Source organism: Antechinus flavipes, chromosome 1 (assembly GCF_016432865.1).
Source record: "Antechinus flavipes isolate AdamAnt ecotype Samford, QLD, Australia chromosome 1, AdamAnt_v2, whole genome shotgun sequence".
Lineage (NCBI taxonomy): Eukaryota > Metazoa > Chordata > Mammalia > Dasyuromorphia > Dasyuridae > Antechinus > Antechinus flavipes.
In genome coordinates, this window is record NC_067398.1 from 648,433,526 (window position 1) to 648,453,753 (window position 20,228).

The following is a 20,228-nucleotide window of genomic DNA, read 5'->3' on the forward strand; positions in this document are numbered from 1 at the left end:
AGAAACCTGCTCCCAGAGAGAACCTTTATATTATTTTACAGAAGAAAAACACCAACAGATGATGAGGTTGATGTAGTCATTAAAAGAGTTAGCTCGTTGTTTTGAAGGCAGTATGGGAAAGAAGTATTAGGCCACCTACCAAACTGAAGGTCGACAGAGCCCCTGTGCCGACCTTACTGTTGCATGCCCATAACACCTGGACCATGCCGGGAACTGAATCACTTCCATTTGAATTGTCTTAGAAAGACTCTGAATATCACCTGGCAAAATAAAGTACCTAGACGCTAAGATCCTTTCTTGAACTAAATTGCTAAGCATTCAAACTCCACTGCAGAGCGCACAGCTCTGATGGGCTGGACACATTGTTCAAGTGCCAAATACATATTTGCCAAAAGACTATTTTATGGAGAAGTCACACAAGGCAAGCACTCACATGAAGAAGTGCTAAAAGGACACACTGTTGTGCTTTATGAAAAAGAATTGTAATATTCAACAGAAATGTGATGTGAAAATATAGTGCCCTCTCTACTTCAAATGTTCAAAGGACTATTTGTGTCCAACCTGTGGTAGAGCCTTCTGAGTCCCTGTTGGTCTGATGAGCCTATCAGACTGCACACACTGTACCTTGACCCCAATATAGTGTTGTCATTTTTGGTCTTCTTAGACCAAGGACAACCACCACAACTGTGCCTTATTACTTCTGCCAAGTCTGTTGTGCAAAGCTCCAATATCCTAAGCCACCTCCACAAATTGTTTCTCTGTTCCTTACAAATTTATCTATAAAATAGGGATGAATCCTGTACTTCTCCCCTTTAGGAGTGTTGTGACAATATGTATTTGTCACATTTGGCAGGTATATTTTAGAGCAGTCATATCAAACTCAGATAGAAATGGATCCCTGCCAGCTACATATTGACTTAGAAAATCACAAATTAACCTTATGTTGTGTTATATTTTGTACTTTTATTTATTTTCTTAAACACTTCCAATGATGTTTCAATCTGATTTAGAGCTCCAACAGTTCACAGGCCAGGACTTTGACCTCTCAGGTCCCTTCCAGTGCTGAGATTCTGTGCTGAGATTGTTATTCTCCTTGGCTTTTCTGCAACTCTAGATAATACTGATCTTCCTTTCTGTTCAATTTCACACCATACTATCTCTCTCTACCTAATATTTTCCAGCTCTCCTATATATGTGGTGATCTTGTTCTTCTCAAGACGCAGCCAGGTGATAAAAGTTCAGATCTTTTATTGTCTCTAATATAGCCCGGTTAGCTTAGAGCCCTCCGAATACCTCCAGATCCAAGGGTTTTGTCCTTCAGCCTCTGCCTTTGCTTTCTTCTGCCTCCAGCCAGTACAAAGATGGAATGAATCTCTTGTCTCCTTCACTTGGGGCTCGGCTAGCTTTCTGGTGAGTCTTTCCGACCAGCTTGGTCTCAGTGGGGGGAGTGCAGGAGCCCAGCCACCAACCACAGTGGTGTGAGATGAAGATGAATCTGGTTGTCCGCTGAACTCTCCACTCGTAGCTTCTTCCTCTGAAAACTCTTCCTCTGCCACCAGCCAGCCAAGTGGAAAATATTCTTTCTTGCCTCAGAGAGAGGGCTTCTGGAGTAATTCAGCTGAAATCTCTCAAAGTGCTCTCTGTCTGCACCAGAGTGCTCCTCTCCAACCAGCTGAACTCTCTTCTTCGATCAGCCAGCCAAGTGGAATATATTCTGGAATAGCTCTCTCTTCACTGGCATTATATCTGACTCTTCTGAGAGAATGGGATTATGGGTTTTCTCCCATAGTGCTCTCTAGCCCTAAGAGCTTTAGGGAGGTGTGAATTCACAAAGTTACAAAGTTTACTTTGTGAATCTAGCAAACTTGTGAACTCCGATGAGTAAAGGTGTAAAAACAAGCATTGTACTAATTAGTTCTACTTAGTACCTTGTTTCAGGTTCTGGCCCAAAACATCTTCTTGTAAGATCAGATCAACTCTAATTAGTTAGCAGTTTGTAAAGATTCCAACATATATAATGTTATCTTCCTCCAGTAGAATATAATAAGCTTCCTGAGGAGAGGGACTGTCAGTTGTATTTATATTCTCAGTGCTTGGTACAATGTCTGCCCCACAGCAAGTGTTTAATAAATGCTTCATCTCCAATACATGTACGATTATTACTGTTACACTTAACTCTGCCTCTTAGTGACCCATATAGGAGGACTGAGTAAAGAACTGTGATAGTAGCTTTTATCTTATCCTATATCAAGGTCAATTTTCTTCATGGTAGACCATCTCTGCATGCACTCTGATAACTGAAGTATCAGCTAAACCTATTTAGATGTGATACCTCTTAATAACCTCAAATACATACCACCTACTCAGGAACTACCAGGAAATTTAAGAAACGTCCCAGAATACACAAAGTGATAAACAAGTAAAACCTGACAAATGAAGTTGGCATTTTAGATCTTTTCTTTCCATCCTCACCAAATGTCATCTCCAGAATGGAAGTGAGGCAAAGTTTAAAATTAGGAGACAAAATTCAGATTCATTCAGAATAAATTCCTTCACATTCTCAACTCTTCCCTCATCTTCTACTGCCTTTGAAGTAACCCCTTCTACCTGTGCTTTAAGATCTGAACCTCTCCTCAGATCAGCTTCATTCCCAGTTTTTCTTTTTTTTTAAACCTATTTAATATTTTCCCCAATTACATTCAAAACAAAAAAAAATTACATTTGTTTCTACCATTTTGCTTTTTATCCAGAATCTTCACTCCTTCCCTCCCCTGACTCTCTTCTTCCACATGCCCATCCTAAAAAAAAGGGCACCAGTGCCTATACAAATTCTTTTTTCCTTGCATTATCAAGTAGGACTGGATTGGGAATCAAAAGACTTGGAATTTAATTCAGGTTGGCCCCATTCACTAGATGTGTGATTTTAGGAAAATTAGTTCACTTCTCTGGAGTAAGATTTGATAATTTCTTAAGATTCTTTCTAATGCTCACATTCTATGATTCCATGATTCTCACCAGCTGGCCCCATTTCCTAATTATATATTCCTTCTCTAACCTACTGGAATTTAATCTGGTTTCTGTCAAACAGAATAAAAAAATCTCAGAAGCCAGTGAGTTCAATCAATATCTTAAGAAGGATTCATCCTCTATAATATCCCAAATCAAGCATTCATCCAGTCATGTCTTTAAGACACGTCTTCAAGACTTCTACTGATAGGGAACTTATTACTTCACAGATTAGTCTTTTCTGACTGGGGGAAGCTCTATTAGGAAGGTTTCCCTCCCACTGAAATTTGCCTTTTTGAAATTTATATTATTGCTCTTAGTCTCTTGTCTTCTGAAGCTAAGCCAAACAAGGCTAATGTTTCAATCCCTGTTCTCTAAAAGATCACCAGAAATCTCCTTCTTATCTACTGGATAAATATAACAAAAGAAGTAAGTTTAGACTTACAATAAATAAAAGCTACCTTACAATTAAAGCTACCCAGGAGGCCACAGGTTCCTCCTCATTACTCAGTAAGTATACAGTGAAAGGGATTCTTATTCAGACATGAATGAGACTAGCAGGCCATTGGAGTCTTCCAATGTTGAGACTCTGTAACAATCTCTTTTTTGGTTCTCCCTAATTTTTCTGTACTCTTGAATACCATTCATCTTTCTCCCTAACTGCTTCCTCCTACACTGCCTCATTTCACCCATCATCCCCATCTCTTCCTCTATAATACCTGGCCAATTATAGCTTAATAAATGCTTTATCAAACCATTTGCTAGCTTGCTAACTTAAAACTCTCTCCTCCAGGGGCTTCTATAACCAGATTTTTTCTGGTGTCCAGGCAGCTCAGCATATTCCTAAATGACTAGGCTAGAGGGGAAAAAAAAGATTTTCCCTGAGTAGAAATTAAGATAACAAAAAGCCAGAGCAAGAAAGGAATTCAGAGAAATTTAGAGAGATTTTTTAAAGATGACTTTTACTGCTATTTTGCATGAAGAAATTTTGACATGATAGAGGCAGGGTTTTAGAGATGATCCTGCTGAGGAAGTGAAAGGGAAGCACCTGAATAAATCTTCAGAGAACCTAATTTAGTATGGAAAGTTGGTAACTTTTTTTAAACACGACTCATTCATATAGAGCTTCAAGCTTTAATGTAACTAGTATTATCCTAATTACATAGATTAAAAAAACTGAAAATCAGAAAGAAGTAATTTGGCCAAGGTCACACAGCTAGTAAATATGGCAGACAGATCTCTTGCCTCTTTCCATTGGTACCCCATACTGTAGCCACAACACAGCAACCTGCTATTAAGGTTAGAAAAGTCTGACTTATAAACTGGGAAAACATTTTTACAGTCAAAGGTTCTGATAAAGGCCTAATTTCCAAAATATATAGAGAATTGACTCTATAAGAAATCAAGCCATTCTCGAACTGATAAATGGTCAAAGGATATGAACAGACAATTCTCACTCGAAGAAACTGAAACTATTTCTAGTCATGAAAAGATGCTCCAAGTCCTTATTAATCAGAGAAATGTAAATTAAGACAATTCTGAGATATCACTACACATCTGTCAGATTGGCTAGAATGACAGGGAAAGATAATGTGGAATGTTGGAGAGGATGTGAGAAAACTGGGAATTTTCTGATACATTGATGGTGGAATTGTGAACACATCCAGCCATTCTGGAGAGCGATTTGGAACTATGCTCAAAAAGTTATCAAACTATGCATACCCTTTGATCCAACAGTGTTACTACTGGGCTTATATCCCAAAGAGATCTTAAAGAAGGGAAAGAGACCCACATGTGCAAGAATATTTGTGGCAGCCCTGTTTGTAGTGGCCAGAAACTGGAAACTGAGTGGATGCCCATTATTTGGAGAATGGCTGAATAAATTGTAGTATGAATATTATGGAATATTATTGTTCTGTAAGAAATGGCCAGCAGGATGATTTCAGAAAGGCCCAGAGAGACTTACATGAACTGATGCTAAGTGAAATGAGCAGGACAAGGAGATCATTATATACTTCAACAACAATACTGTATGATGATCAATTCTGATGAATGTGGCCCTCTTCAACAATGAGATGAACCAAATCAGTTCCAATAGAGCAGTAATGAACTCAACCAGCTACACCCAGTGAAAGAACTCTGGGAGATGACTATGAACCACTACATAGAATTCCCAATCTCTCTATTTTTGTCCGCCTGCATTTTTGATTTCCTTCACAGGTTAACTGTACACTATTTCAAAGTATGATTCTTTTTGTATAGCAAAGTAACTGTATGGACAGTATACATACATTGTATTTAACTTATACGTTAACATATTTAACGTGTATTGGTCAACCTGCCATCTGAGGGAAGGGGTGGAGTGAAGAAGGGGAAAAATTGGAACAAAAGGTTTTGCAATTATCTTTTTTTTTTAATTTAAATTTTATTTTATTTAATAATAACTTTGTATTGACAGAATCCATGCCAGGGTAATTTTTTACAACATTATCCCTTGCACTTGCTTATGTTTTGTTTTTCCCCTCCCTCCCTCCACCCCCCCCCCCCACAAAGATGGCAAGCAGTCCTATATATGTTAAATATGTTTTTGCAATTATCAATGCTGAAAAATTACCATGCATATGTAACTTGTAAATAAAAAGCTATAACAAAATAAATAAATAAATAAATAAATGAAAGTCTGACTTAAGAATCTTTCTGAAATCTGCTTCCTTGTCTTTTCTGGAACCAGATGTCTCAGCAGAGCAGGGCTAATTGTTCTAAAGCAATCATCAATCCCTGGACCTATCAGCTATCTGGGAAAGGAACAAAGAACTAAGAAACTAAGGTCACCTTTCAGACCAAAAACAGGAACACAATATTTGTGGCAGTAAGGAGGATAAGTTGAAAATAGATGAAGCAATAATTAAAAGGTATTAATAAAAGATAGGACTCCAGCTCATTCAAGGTCTGTCAACTTACTGAAAGACTAGGTGAAGATGAGAGCTCAGGATCACTAATGAATAGTTCAGGCAAACTACCCCAAACAAAAAGAAATGAATCACAGGTAAAAATTAGAGTAACTACAATTCACAGCTATGGGAACTTTCAGAACAGCAAAAAGAAACCAAAATGTTCAGGGACGGAAAAAAAATAGGATTTATACTTAACAACTCCCTCAGAATGGGAAGACTATAATGAACTACAACAATGACCTATTCTTTTTTTTTTTTAATTTAATTTTATTTAATAATAACTTTGTATTGACAGAATCCATGCCAGGATAATTTTTATACAGCATTATCCCTTGCAATCACTTATGTTTCGTTTTTTCCCCTCCCTCCCTCCCCCCCCAAGATGGCAAGCAGTCCTATATATGTTAAATATGTTGCAGTATATCCTAGATACAATACATATTTGCAGAACCGAACAGTTCTCCCGCTGCACAGGGAGAATTGGATTCAGAAGGTAAAAATAACTCAGGAAGAAAATCAAAAATCAAATAGTTCACATTCATCTCCCAGTGTTCCTTCTTTGGGTGTAGCTGTTTCTGTCCATCATTTATCCAATGAACAATGACCTATTCTTAATACTTCTTTGACAGAAGAGTATATGGGATCTCACAGAGATGAAGTGACTTGCTTTGGGTCCTACTACTAAGAAATGTCAGGGAGAAGTGAGAGCCTTACAACCTTTTTTATCTTCTCTCTTTTTCTTGCTCATCAGGGTGTGTTAGAGCAGATGGACTCCCTAGTCAGGGGCAAGACAACTTAAAGTCTTCTCTCTAGACAGATGAACTAGGGTGAAGAAGACACTAAGACTTAGGCCTTAGCAATGGAGCTATACTTCTTAAGTCTAGAACATGAGCTAATTGATCTAGAATGTTATCCAATTAAAGAAAACATAAGGAGGGGGCAGAATCAAACAAGAACTTTCTTGTATTAATACAGAGGTTCTTAATCTTTTAGGTATCATGGACCCCTTATGGCAGTCTGGTGAAGCCTATGGATTCCTAAAATTATGTTTGAGGAAACATGAAGGGAGTGGAGTCAAGATGGCAGATTAGAGGCAGGAAATCCCCTGACCTATCCTAAATTTCCTTCCAAATAAATTAAAATATTACCTCAAATCAAATTCTGTTAAGACAAGAGCCAACAAAAGGCTTGGATGAAATAATTAAGGTGGCAGGAAAGATCTGTCTCACTAGGAGTGGTGATCAGGGCTGGAGCATAGTGCAGAGCAGGGCACATCCTTAGCAGCACTGGGTCTTGGGAGCAGCTGTTTTTGTGGTAGTGCTGGTGTCTTTGAGAACTCTCAGACCTCAGACAGTAATGGGCTCAGACAATTGGTCAGAAGGCAATTACAGGGGACTCTGCATACAATAAGGGCAGGACTCTGTTGTATTACCTATACTTGATTCTAGATCTCAGTCTCAGGTAAAGGAGCAGAAGTACAATTTAATTATGCAAAGGAGCAGGGATGCTGGAAACAGTTTTGGGGCTGAAAAGAGTACATACAGCCACTCACAGACCAGAACACAAGACAGGAGAGCAGTGATCCTAACTGTCCCTGAAGTATACCATCTTGGAAAAGCCAAACACTTACATTTCCATAGGAACAGCTCTTGAGATTATAGCATGAAAAACCTTTAACTTGGAACAGTGTCCTCTCAACCCTAATAGCACAGACCCAACTTTAAAATTCAAAGTCAGGAAGTTGGGAAAATGAACAAATAACAATAAAAGAATCTGACCAAAGAAAATTACTATGATTAGAGGGAAGATAAAGACATAAAATCAAAATACCTACATGCAAAGCTCAGAAAAATGGGAATTGGTCACAGGGCAAAAAAATAAATAAATAAAATTCTTGAAAGAGCTGAAAAAAGACTGTAAAAATCAAGTAAGAGAGATACAGGAAAATTTGAGAAAAGAAAGGAGAGTAATACAAGAAAATGATGAAATATGAGTCAACAGTTTGGTAAAAGAGAGGAAAAAATACTGACGAAAAATAACACTTTAAAAAACAAAATTGGCCAAATAGTAAAAGAGACACAAAAATCTCAATGAAGGGAAGAATCCCTTAAAAAGCAGAATCGCTGGGCAAGACACTTAATCTCAATTGCCTCAGAAAAAAGAAAAAAAGAAGCAGAATTGGCCAAATGGAAAAGGAGATACAAAACGCTAAATGAAAGAAATAATATCTTTAAAATTAGAATTAGGCAAGGGGAAGCCAATGATTCCACAAAACATCAAGAAACAAACAAAATCAAAAGAATGAAAAAAAAATAGAATAAAATGTGAAATATATCCTTGGGGGAAAAAATGACCTGGAATTTTCAATTATCAAACTACCTGAAAATTATGATCAAAAAAAGACTCCAGACATCACCTTTCAAGAATTTATCAAGGAAAACTACCAGAGAGTCAAAGACTCCAGATATCACCTTTCAAGAATTTATCAAGGAAAACTACCAGAGAGTAAAATAGAAATTTAAAAAATCTACCAATCACATCCCTAAAAAAATCCCAAAATGAAAACTTCCAGAATATCAGTGCCAAATTACAGAACTTTTGTTTGAGTCAAGGAGAAAATATTACAAATAGCCAGAAAGAAACAATACAAATATTATGAAGCAACAGTCAGGATAACATAACATTTAACTGCTTCTATATTAAAGGATGAGGGAGTTTGAAATATGATATTCAAGAGGCCAGAGAGGCTAGGATTACAACCAAGAATCATTTACTTAGAAAAACTGAGTATAATCCTTAAGGAGGGACAGGAAATTTAATGAAATACAGAACTTTTGAGCATTTTTGATGAAAAGACCACAGCTGAATAGAAAATCTGACTTTTAAATACAAAACTCAAGAGAAGCACAAGTAAACAGGAAAGAGTAATCATAAGAGATTCAATAAGATTAAACTGGCAATACTACTATATCAGAAGATGATTCTTGTAAACTCCTAAGAACTTTACCATTATTAGGGAAGTTAGGAATATATAGAAAAAGGGAATGAGTACTGAATTGACTATAATGATTTAGGGATTTTTTTTTTAGGATTTTATTTTTTAAATTCTTTTTGAAAGTTTTTAATTTTCAAAACATATGCATGGGGGCAGCTAGGTGGCACAGTAGATAGAGCACCAGCCCTGAAGTCAGGAGGGACCTGAATTCAAATCCTAACTGTGTGACCCTGGGCAAATCACTTAACCCCAATTGCCTCAGCAAAAACAAAACAAAACAAAACAAACAAAAAATGAATGGATTACTTTTCAACATTGACCCTTGCATAGCTTTGTGTTCCAAATTTTCTTCTCCTTCCCCCAACCCCTCCCCTAGATGGCAAGCAATCCAATATATATTATACATATTAAAATATATGTAAAATCCAATATATGTAAACATATTTGTACAATTATCTTGCTGCATAAGGAAAATCAGATCAAAAAGGAAAGAAAATGAGTAAGAAAACAAAATGCAAATGAACAACAAGAGTGAAAATGCTATATTGTGATCCACATTCAGTTCCCAGTCTTTCTCTGGGTGTAGATGACTCTCTTCATCACAAGATCATTGGAACTGGCCTCAATCATCTCATTGTTGGAAAGAGCCACGTCCATCAGAATTGATCATCCTTTAATCTTGTTGCTGTGTACAATGTTCTCTTGGTTCTACTCATTTCACTTAGCATCAGTTCCTGTAAGTCTCTCCAGAACTCTTTGAAATCATCCTGATGATTGTTTCTTACAGAACAATAATATCCCATAACATTCATATATCATATGAGCCAATACCATATTCAGCCATTCTCCAATTGATGGGCATCCACTCAGTTTCCAATTTCTAGCCATTACAAAAAGGGCCGCCACAAACATTTTTGCACATATGAGTCCCTTTCCCTCTTTTAAGATCTCTTTGGGATATAAGCCCAATAGAAACACTGTTGAAAATTATCCATGCATATGTTTTGTAAATAAAAAGCTATAATAATAATAATAAAAAAGGAAAGCCTAAGAAGACTTATATGAACTGATGCAAAATGAAGTGAATAGAACTAGGAGAAGAATGTATGGTAATAGCAATATTATATGATGATCAACTATTTAGTTATTCTCAACAATATGATGATTGAAGATAATGCCAAAGGAATTATGAATAAAAATACTACTTCTAGAAAAAGAACTGATACAGTCTGAATATAGATTGAAGCATATATATATATATATATATATATATTTAACTTTCCTTATTTTGGGGGGACTGTTTTATTTTTTGAGGGGTAGGGTTTTTTTTCTCAACAGAGATAACATGAAAGTATGCTTTGCATGACTGAATATGTACGATCTATATAAGACTGCTTACCTCTCAAGGGGAGGAGGAGAGAGGAGAAAGAGAAATTGAAACTAAAAATTATAAAATACAAAGGTTAAAAAGTTGTTTTTACATGTAATTGGGAAATTTTTTTAATTTAAAAATAAAAAGCATTAAATAAAATACACAAAATTAAATGAACCAAAAGTTAGTGAAAATAAGATGCAATTTGTACATCACTCAAGTTCATAATTGAGATAATAAAACAGATAAAATGAGATATTATTAAAGTACTTTACAAACCTTAAAATACTACAAAAATTACTAGCTATGATGATGATGAACTCCTTGAAAGTTACTCATTGACTCCTTTTAGTCCATAAAACCAAGTAAGGAACTAATATATTAATTTTAAGATTTGGTTCTAACTGGGAACTGGGAAATGAATATAAACTGCTTGCATTTTTGTTTTTCTTTCCGGGTCATTTATACCTTCTGAATCCAATTCTCCCTGTGCAACAAGAAAACTGTTTGGTTCTGCACACATATATTGTATCCAGGATATACTGTAACTTATTCAACATGTAAAGGACTGCTTGCCATCTGGGGGAGGGGGTGGAGGGACGGAGGGAAAAATCAGAACAGAAGTGAATGCAAGGAATAATGCTGTAAAAAATTACCCTGGCATGGGTTCTATCAATAAAAAGTTACAAATAAATAAATAAATAAATAAATGAATGAATGAATGAATGAATGAATGAATAAATAAATAAGTAAATAAATAAATAGCAAAAGTACTTTTACATGAAGCAAAAAAAAAAAAAAAAAAGATTTGGTTCTATCAAGCTCTTGCATAAATTTTTGATTGTCATGCATGACTCCAGGTAATCAGGTATTTACAGTGTAGCAGAAAAAGTAAGAGATTTACAGTCATAAGATCTGAAGTCACAAGTCCTGGGAAAGGGGAATTGACTTCCTCAGTTTACTATGTTAGGTGGAAGAAAATGATTCACCTTTTCTAGACTCAAGAACTCAAGGTTTGAATTAGATAGGATTTAACTAGATGACCTCTGAAGTCCACTCCAACCCTAAGAATATGTTTTAAATACTTGGCTATGATTAAGGTTTCCATATATATAAGGACTTTGAGCTATTTGTCCTCCCTGGGTTGCCAGAAGAATCAAATAAAACATTTTATAAACTTTAAATTACTAAGAAATATCAGCTATTCTTAACAGTGGATCCCCTTAGGAGCAGTTAGGTGGCACAGTGGATAGAGTACCAGCCCTGAAGTCAGGAAGACTTGAGTTCAAATTTGACCTCAGACATAACACTTCCTGGCTGTGTGACCCTGGGCAAGTCACTTAACCCCAATTGCCTCAGGGAGAAAAAATAGGGGCTCAACTTTGCTTGGGCTCTTTGCTCAATCTCCAGAGTTATATGGGCAGCAAATCCTATGGAGAGAGGACTCAGAGGTATTATGCTTTTTCCTCAGTGGCAAGGTCAAGATTCCGCACATCCTTAGTCAGTTGAATTCACATTTTTTTGCCCTACAATTGAGTCTTACTCAACTTAATTAAAAAATCTATGAGCAGCCTACTATGCGAACAGCACTGCTAGAGGCCTGACCTCACATCCACATACTTGGAAATCAGTAGTTCCACGAGGTGGAGGTGGCCACAAGTGGCGGCAGCGTGCAAGGGTGTCCAGAGTTCGCTGTCACAGGCATTCACATCAGCCCCGGCCTCGAGAAGCTGCTCTACCATCTCCCCGTAGTCATCAATGCAGCACTGCAAACCACAGAGCATTCCCTCAGAGGCAGGAACCCTCCAACTCCCAGTTCACCCCAGAGATCAGGCAGATGTGTGTTCACCTCACCATTCACGGTTGCCCTGTCACCCGGGGACATCAGTGAGCCCGCATCACCCCCAGAAACCTGTTACTTCATACCCTTGGTCAGCATCCCCATTGGCTTTCAAAAAGCTCTTAGGACACTAACCTGATGCAGGGCAGTAAGGCCATCCTCGTTGCACAAATTGGGACTCACACCATTCTGAAGGAACTGCCGAACTGCCAGGAGAAACCAGGACACAGTTAGAGACCGGGATTATTGGTAGCAGCTGCAAGTGTGTTTATATCTGTGTGAGTTTGGGGGCAGGGGAAGGGTAGAGGTAGAGGAGAACTACTGGACTCTTCCCTAAGAGCACTTCCCGGTGAGCCCCAAGGGTGAGGCAGACACCCAGTCCCTTCCCTAAAGCCCAAAACTCCTCATCTCCCTGAGGCAGATGAGATCAGGTTAAGAGAAGCCCTCAGAAGTGACATAAAGTAAGAAAAGGGGGGAACTTTCCTCCCGGGCTTTTTCCCACCATGTCACTTAGGTCCATGTAGGTTAAATAAAAGTTAATTTAGTAGGGCTGGACAAGCTTGATTTCTTTTCCACCTATATCTCTATGTGTTCTGACTCTGGGCAAGTTACCTTGAACTGACTTTCTGGTTAAGGAGGGAAGAGGTGGGCTCCAAACCTTACAAAAAGCTTGCTTAGCTAGAGCTCTAATTCCAGACAGCAAAACACTGATGTTGTAGTGTCCCTAAATATCTTGGTAGAGTGTTGGCATGAAATGTAAGGTATACCAAGGACCAGCTTATTCTCTATCCCCTTTAAAGAGATGAGCTGAAAAGGAAGGTTGCCTAGCCATACCAGACTTAAAACCATATGATAAAGTATCAGTCAATAAAACCATTTGATACTAAGAAACAAAAGTAGTGGATCAGTGGAATGGATTAAGTTCAAAAGATACAACAATCAAGGATTATAGTAATCTAGCATTGATAAACCCAAAGAATCACAATTCTGAGATAAGAATTATTTGACAAAAATTGATGGGAAAACTGGAAAATAGTATGGCAGAAACTAAGCATTGATCAACATTTCACACCCTATATACTAGGATAAAGTCAAAATGGGTTCGTGATTTAGACATAAGGGGTGATAATATAAGCTAATTAGAATAATTTTGATTATATTTTTTGCACAAACAAAACTAATACACCTAAGATAAGAAGGAAACCAGAAAGCTGGGAAATTTTTTTTAACAGCCAGTGTTTCTGATAAAGGCTTCATTTCTAAAGTACATAAGAGAACTGACTCAAATTTATAAGAATTTAAACCATTCTCCAAGTGATATATTGTCAAAGAATATGAACAATTTTCAGATGAGGAAATTAGTCACATGAAAAAAAATGCTCTAAATCACTATTGATTAGAGAATGCAAATTAAGACATCTCTAAGGTATCACTTCATACCTCTCAGACTGGCTAAGATGAAAGGAAAAGATAATGATAAATATTGGAGGGGATGCAGGAAAACTGAAACACTAAAGTATTGTTGGTAGAATTGTGAACTGATCCAACAATTCTGGAGAGCAATTTGGAACTATGCCCAAAGAGCTATCAAACTGTGAATAGCCTTTGATCTAGCAGTATCTCTATTGGCTCTCTATCCCAAAGAGATTATAAAAGATGCATGTGCAAAAGTTTTGCAGCAGTCCTTTTCATAGTAGCAAGGAACAAGAAATTGAGAGGATGCCCATCAGCTGGGGAATGTAATAGAATATTATTGTTCTATAAAAAATGATGAAGAGGCTGATTGCAGAAAATTCTAGAAAGACTCAACATGAAATGATACTAAATGAAATGAGCAGAACCAAGAGAATATTGTACACAGTTACAAGAAGATTATGTGATGATCAACTGTGATGGACCTGACTCTTTTCAACAATGAGATGATTCAAGGTAATTCTAATAGACCTGGAATGGAAAATGTCATCCTCATCCAGAGAGACAACTATGGAGACTGAATGTGTATTGATGCATAGTAATTTCACCTCTTTTATTGTTTGCTTTTTTTTTTTTATTTCTCATGTTTTTTTTTTTTATCTGATTTTTCTTGCACAATATGACAAATATGGAAATATGTTTAAAAGAACTGGACATATCAGATTGTCTGCTGTTATGAGGAGGCAGGAAGTAAGGGAGAGGGGGAAAATGTGAAATACAAAGTTTTATAAAAATGAATGTTGAACACTATCTTTATATATACTTTGAAAAATAAAATGCTATTTAAATAAAGAGATGAGCTGAAATTGCAGCAGGATATAGAGAGGAAACTTAGGTCCTACCTACAGCTGATGCAATAAGGAGACTGAGAAATAACCACCTGTAACACCCAAGTCTCTTGGGTACCAGGCTGGCCTGAATAGGGTAAGACTGGACAGAGTGAAGCAAAGCAGGTCAGGACCAGAGAGAGCTGGGAAGCATAAGGGATACATCATTTTGACCTGCACCCCCAAACTTCCCATTCTTTGAACACAAGAGAAATCTGGTAAGGGATAGCTTTTCCTTTTCCCAATTAGGGTTGAGGTTTTCCTTCCAAAAAGGGAAGAATAGGGAAGAACTAGTCATCTGAATAGCAAGGGCCATTTCCATTCTCTACTCTTTTAGGGAATAGCATCCATATTTAGTTTGTTATAGAAATTTGTCTAACCCTATAAGAAAGTAGGAGGGGAAAGGAAAGTGGGAGGCTACTAGGAGGGCAGAAAAAAAAAGGAAAATGGATAAGAAATGGAGGGGACTGATAAAAGGGAGGGCAGATTGAGGAAGGTGGGGATCAGAAGCAAAACACTCCTGAGAAAGGAAAGGGTGAAAGAAAAGAGAAAAGTATAAACAGGGAAAAGTAATATGGTAGAAAAAATACAGAGTTAGAAATCTTAACTGTGAATATAAATATAATGAATTCTCCCATGATATGGAAGAAGATAGAAGAATGATTTAAAAGCCAGAATCCTACAATATGTTGTTTATAAAAAAAAACATGTTTGAAATAGAGAGAAACATACAGAGTAAAGGTAAAAGATTGGAGCAAAATATATTATGCTTCAGTTGAAGTAAAAAACAAACAGGTAGTGATCCTGATCTCAGGCCAAGCAAAAAAAAAAAGAGATCTAACTAAAAGAGATTAGGAAACTATATCCTGCTAAAAGGGTATCATACATTTGTTTATTCTTTTAATAATAATGATGGGGGAAATGATGGCTAGCATTTATAAAACACTTTAAAAGTTTCAAAATGTGTTTTAACTTATTTGATACTCACAACAACTCTGTTGGGTGCTGTTATTTTTCTCATTTTATAGAGAAGGAAAATGAGGGCAGATATGACTCAAAATCAGGTCTTTCTAGGGTCTTCCAGTATTCTATTCACTGTGCCACTTTGATGTTTCATTTCTCTTTTTGATTTCAACTGTCTTCTCCATCTTGACTCCCTGACTATATTTTCCAAATTTTCTTCCATTTTTCTGTTGTTTAATTATTTCAGTTGTGTCCAACACTTCATGACCCCATTTGGAAAATACTGAAATAATTTCCCATTTCCCTTCTTCAGCTCGTTTTACAGATGAGGAAACTTGAGATAAATAGGTTTAAGTGACTTGCCTAGGGACACACAGTTAATAAGTGCCTGAAGTCAGATTTGAACTCAGAAAGATGAATCTTCCTAACTCCAGGCCAACACACTATTCAACTGTTCCACCTAACTTCCATCTTTAAGGTCCAGATATACTTTTGGTAACAACTATCTCTCATTTCTGGTGTTTCAGAATACGCTTAAAATTTTAAATTAAAAAAATGTAAAAACAATAAAATTTTTTCAATACTCAACCTCAGTGTTCATATTTATTTATTTATTAAACTATATATGTACTAATAATTATGTCTGTTACAAAAGATAAAAATGAAAATAAAAAACAATGAGATAAAAATGAAATTTGACCCTGGAATCAAAACACTATTGTAGGACTTCTTAAACTTTTTCCACTTATAACCTCAGATATATAGATATATAAAATAGGTATACAAAACAAACATTTAACAATAATAAGTCTCAACTTTGCGACTCCCATATTCAGTTACCCATATGGAGTTGCAATCCACAGTTTAAGAAATGAGAAACTTGGGCTAAGAGGATGGATTAGGAGGCTATTGCAATAATCTAGGTTAAAGATGGCAAGAGCCTGAACTAGGGTGGTGACTATGAGACTAGAGGAGAGATGGATGAGCGAGGCTACAGGAATAAAATCAACAAGATTTGGCAACTGGTTAGATGTGTGAAGTGAAGGAGAATGATGAGTCATGACGCTAAAATGATAGAGACTGTGAACCTAAGCAACTAGAAGGATCATGGTTGCTCTTTCTTTTAATAAGTTTGGAAGAGGCCTGGATTTGTAGGAAAAAAGATATTAGTATCTGCAATGTATATCATAACCCAATCATGCCTACTTATTCTGTGATTCATCCTTTTTCTTGCCAAAGAAAAAAAAGGGGGGAGGAGTAAAGGGGACGAGGAGATTCTTACCAATGTCCTACATCAGGGCTTCTGAAACTTTTCCCGCTTGCAATCCCTTTTCACCCAACAAATTTTTATACAACTTTGGGTATATAAATACATGAAATGGGTATACAAATCAAACATTTATCGTTAATAAAAGTAATCCCTTTGATCACACATGTGGTCACGATCCACAGTTTAAGAAGCTTTGTCCTAGAATACAGCTCATTCATTGAGAGCCATTTGCTATAGCTGGGAAACAAATCTAGGGAGCAATGTATAGAGATGTTGGGATGGGAAGCAGGTAGATATGCCTGGGCAACTACTCTGGTGCCTGTACTGTGCCCAGTGCCACAGACTAATGTCTTTGTCCAGCCAACTTTGGGAGGTCGAAGGTGAAATAGGCTGTAGTGGGGGAGTATTCAGTGATAATGGGTGAGAGAGGTGCTAAAGTGCTGGAGACAAGCTTATGACCGGCCAAGGATGGGATCAGAACCATCTTCTGGTCCTTCAATTAGCTGGACTACATACCAGTTGGAATCATGCCATGACACACCCCATCCCCTCAGGAGGGTACAGCCCCTGCCTGCAGAGACCATTGTTTTAGAATTATAGTTGTTTAGTATTACCATGGGCTCTAACCATCAAGATCACAAAGGATGACAACTAGAAGAGCCTTTATAGGCTACGGAATCAAACTCCCTAGCTATTCAAAAGAATGTATCAAGGCCATGAAACAGAAAGGATATGACCACAGTCACACAGACTTAGTGCTTCTAAATGTCAGCCATGTGACAAGGTGGTCAAAAAAGTGAACCTGATCTTGCTTGGGGAACACAATAAAGCACAATCTTTCTACAGCTCAAACAGGTCAGATTCTGGGACAGAGAAAACTGTATTGCTTGACACCAATGAAAGAGATGAAATTAGAAATATCTCCCTGTTCAACTTAACAGGGTTAGCTGGGCCCAGGAAGATATCAATATCAGGCAAAGGGCAGAACTATGACACATAGCATGGTCAAGAACTCTGTGATGGACAAGGAAGCAGGAGAATAAAAACTATCTTAGGCTCTGACAGAATTTCAGCTGGAAGGACTTTGAAGGTTATCAAGTTCAATATATAGATAATCAGGGATTATCTCTATACTAGTCTTAGGTCTTCGTCTTGCTTTACCTTAAGAGCTATAAAAAAGAAGGATCTGCTATTTCCTACAGAGCAGAAATCTGTCTCTCTATAACTTCTACCCATTGCTTCCAGCTGTACCTCCAGGGGGACAGAAGAAAAAGTTGAATCCTTCTTTTACATGAATTGCCTTTAAATACAAAAACAGCTATCATGTCCCCACTAACTCTTCTCTATACCAATTCCTAGTTCCTTCAGCCAATTCTCAGATAACATAGTCTCCAGTCTCATATAACAATCTTAGCCATCTTCCCCTGGATGGACCCTAGCTTGTGAGTATTCCTCCTAAAATGTGAATTCCAGAATTAAACCCAATACTCTGGATATGGTCTAACCAGGCCAAAAATGTTTTGGATAGTATCCTATTAATTCTTAGCCAGAAACTAGTTTGGTGACAGAGACAAGTCACCTTGGAGTGCAAAGATTAAATATAATAGTAATAACAACAATGACTACCATTTTCCTACTACTTTCATTATTTCACTTGTTTTCCATAAGAACTCTGGGTAGAAGGTACTTTTCTTATCTCCATTTAAAAATATAAGAACTGAAGCAAATAGGAATGAAGTGATTTTCCCAGAGTTACAGAGCTAGTAGATTATCTAAGTCAGAATCTGAACTTAGAGCTTTCTGACTTCATGGTGAAGATCTTTCCTACTATGCCACTGAAATGGAAGCTAGAGGACTGAGGGAGACCCCAACCCCAAGTTAGCCTAGGGCAGCTCTGGCCCCAAAGAGTACACTTCTTAGAAAAAAAGGATACATGAGAGCATTAGCCAAACCAGGAGTGCAGACAAGAGGTAGGAAGTCCTTTTCCTTTCTTATGGAGAGGTTCAGTTTCTTTCCCCAGTCTCACCAAATTGGGCCTCAGAAAGAAAAAGGAGTCCCGGGCTGGAAACAGACCACCTGACTGAACCCTGGCTCACACCAGGTGTCTCTCTCAGAGAAAATGACTTAAGACTTTCTGATCACTTTAACATTCTCCTCTGATGTCAAAATGTTAATATTTTTAATACCTAGCTTAGAAGGGTGTTGTGAAGAGAACATTAGATAAGCCCTAATATGCAAATATGTGAAGAAGCTGTGATTTCATCTTCTCAACCCTATGTAAACCTAGATTCACCTTCCTATCTAACTACTTTGCACAAGTCTATGGGAACTCAAATGATTCCTACAGCATAAACCTTAGTCAAAGCCCTCCAAACTTGGGTTCTAACCTATTTGTGGCAAAATAATTCTGTTCTAATAATGGGTGGATACTGTGTGAGCCAGAATGTAATAGAGTGTACATGCTATTACACAGAATGTACACTGTGCCAGTGTAATAGAGATTCTAAATTGTCCTGAGATGTGGGAAGTACAATCAAAAGCTCACTCAAAAAGTGGGGGTTTCTTAAATTTAAGTCAATACATCTATCATTTTATCTCTTAACAAGGAGCAGGGAGACAGAAAAGGCCTTCCTCATAGGGAAACAGAAACTTGATGGGTAGTATACTTGGGGTGATGACAGGGGGCTAAGGTTGAAATAAGAAGAAAAAATTATGGGGATTTTCTAGTATGTTGTTTAAACCTTAGAATCTCATTCTTTATATTAGAGAGAAATGAACTAACCTCTGTTCTTCATACAAGATCCTCCTTTCCTTTTCTCCATATCTGGGATGCTCCTCTTTCTTATCCCTATTACTATACCACCACCACCATCATCATCATCATCACCCTAGTTCCCTTAAAAGCTGAGTTCAAGTTCCAGTTTCTTCTTCTTTAAAAATTGGATCTATCTCTCTCATTTAGACTGGAAAGGCAGGGGCTATTCATAGGTCCAGTCTCATTCTGATCATAATGGGAAGTCTGACTAAGTCTGTTTCTAACCTGGGTTTGAGGGATACTTGACTTTCTTAGCCCATTACAGATCAGAACTGCTGTCTTTCAGCCTCTCTGCCTACTTAGATAATAAGGATTTCAGGTGTGCACCATCATTATCTGGTCCTAAAGCCTTTCTTGATTCCAGTGAGCTACTATTGCCTCCCCACGCTCCCATTCCTGAATTACCTTGCATTTATTTTGTTTACTGTAATACTTATATGTGAATAGGTTATCTCTCCTGATAGATTTTTAAGCTCCTTGATGCCAGAGACCATTTCATTTGTTTTTGTATCCCTAGCATTTAGCACAATGCCTGGCATATATACTCTCAATTATCAACTGCACCTGTGATTTCATCAATTTGGGAGTTGCCTGCATTTTAATGAAGACTGCAATTCATTTAGGTCTATGTGACTCTTGACCACATCCTCCCAAAAGTCTGCCCAAGTCCATCCAATGCACTATAGCAAGAGTTGTTAACCTGGAATCTGTGA

The 20,228-nt window shown here is 37.3% G+C and overlaps 1 protein-coding gene across 2 annotated transcripts in view; it reads right to left on the minus strand.

Moving 5' to 3' along the window:
• The window catches only part of PPP1R16A (protein phosphatase 1 regulatory subunit 16A), a 114,086-nt gene that overhangs the window by 17,092 nt on the left and 76,766 nt on the right, over positions 1-20,228 (minus strand). The window contains exons 3-4 of one of the 2 annotated variants that reach the window (XM_051971261.1): positions 12,303-12,373; positions 11,933-12,093 (exon numbers count right to left, since the gene is read on the minus strand). In XM_051971261.1, coding sequence (XP_051827221.1) covers positions 11,933-12,093; positions 12,303-12,373 — 232 coding nt within the window. The remainder of the gene's footprint in view (positions 1-11,932; positions 12,094-12,302; positions 12,374-20,228) is intronic. The other variant, XM_051971262.1, reaches the window with a different exon arrangement.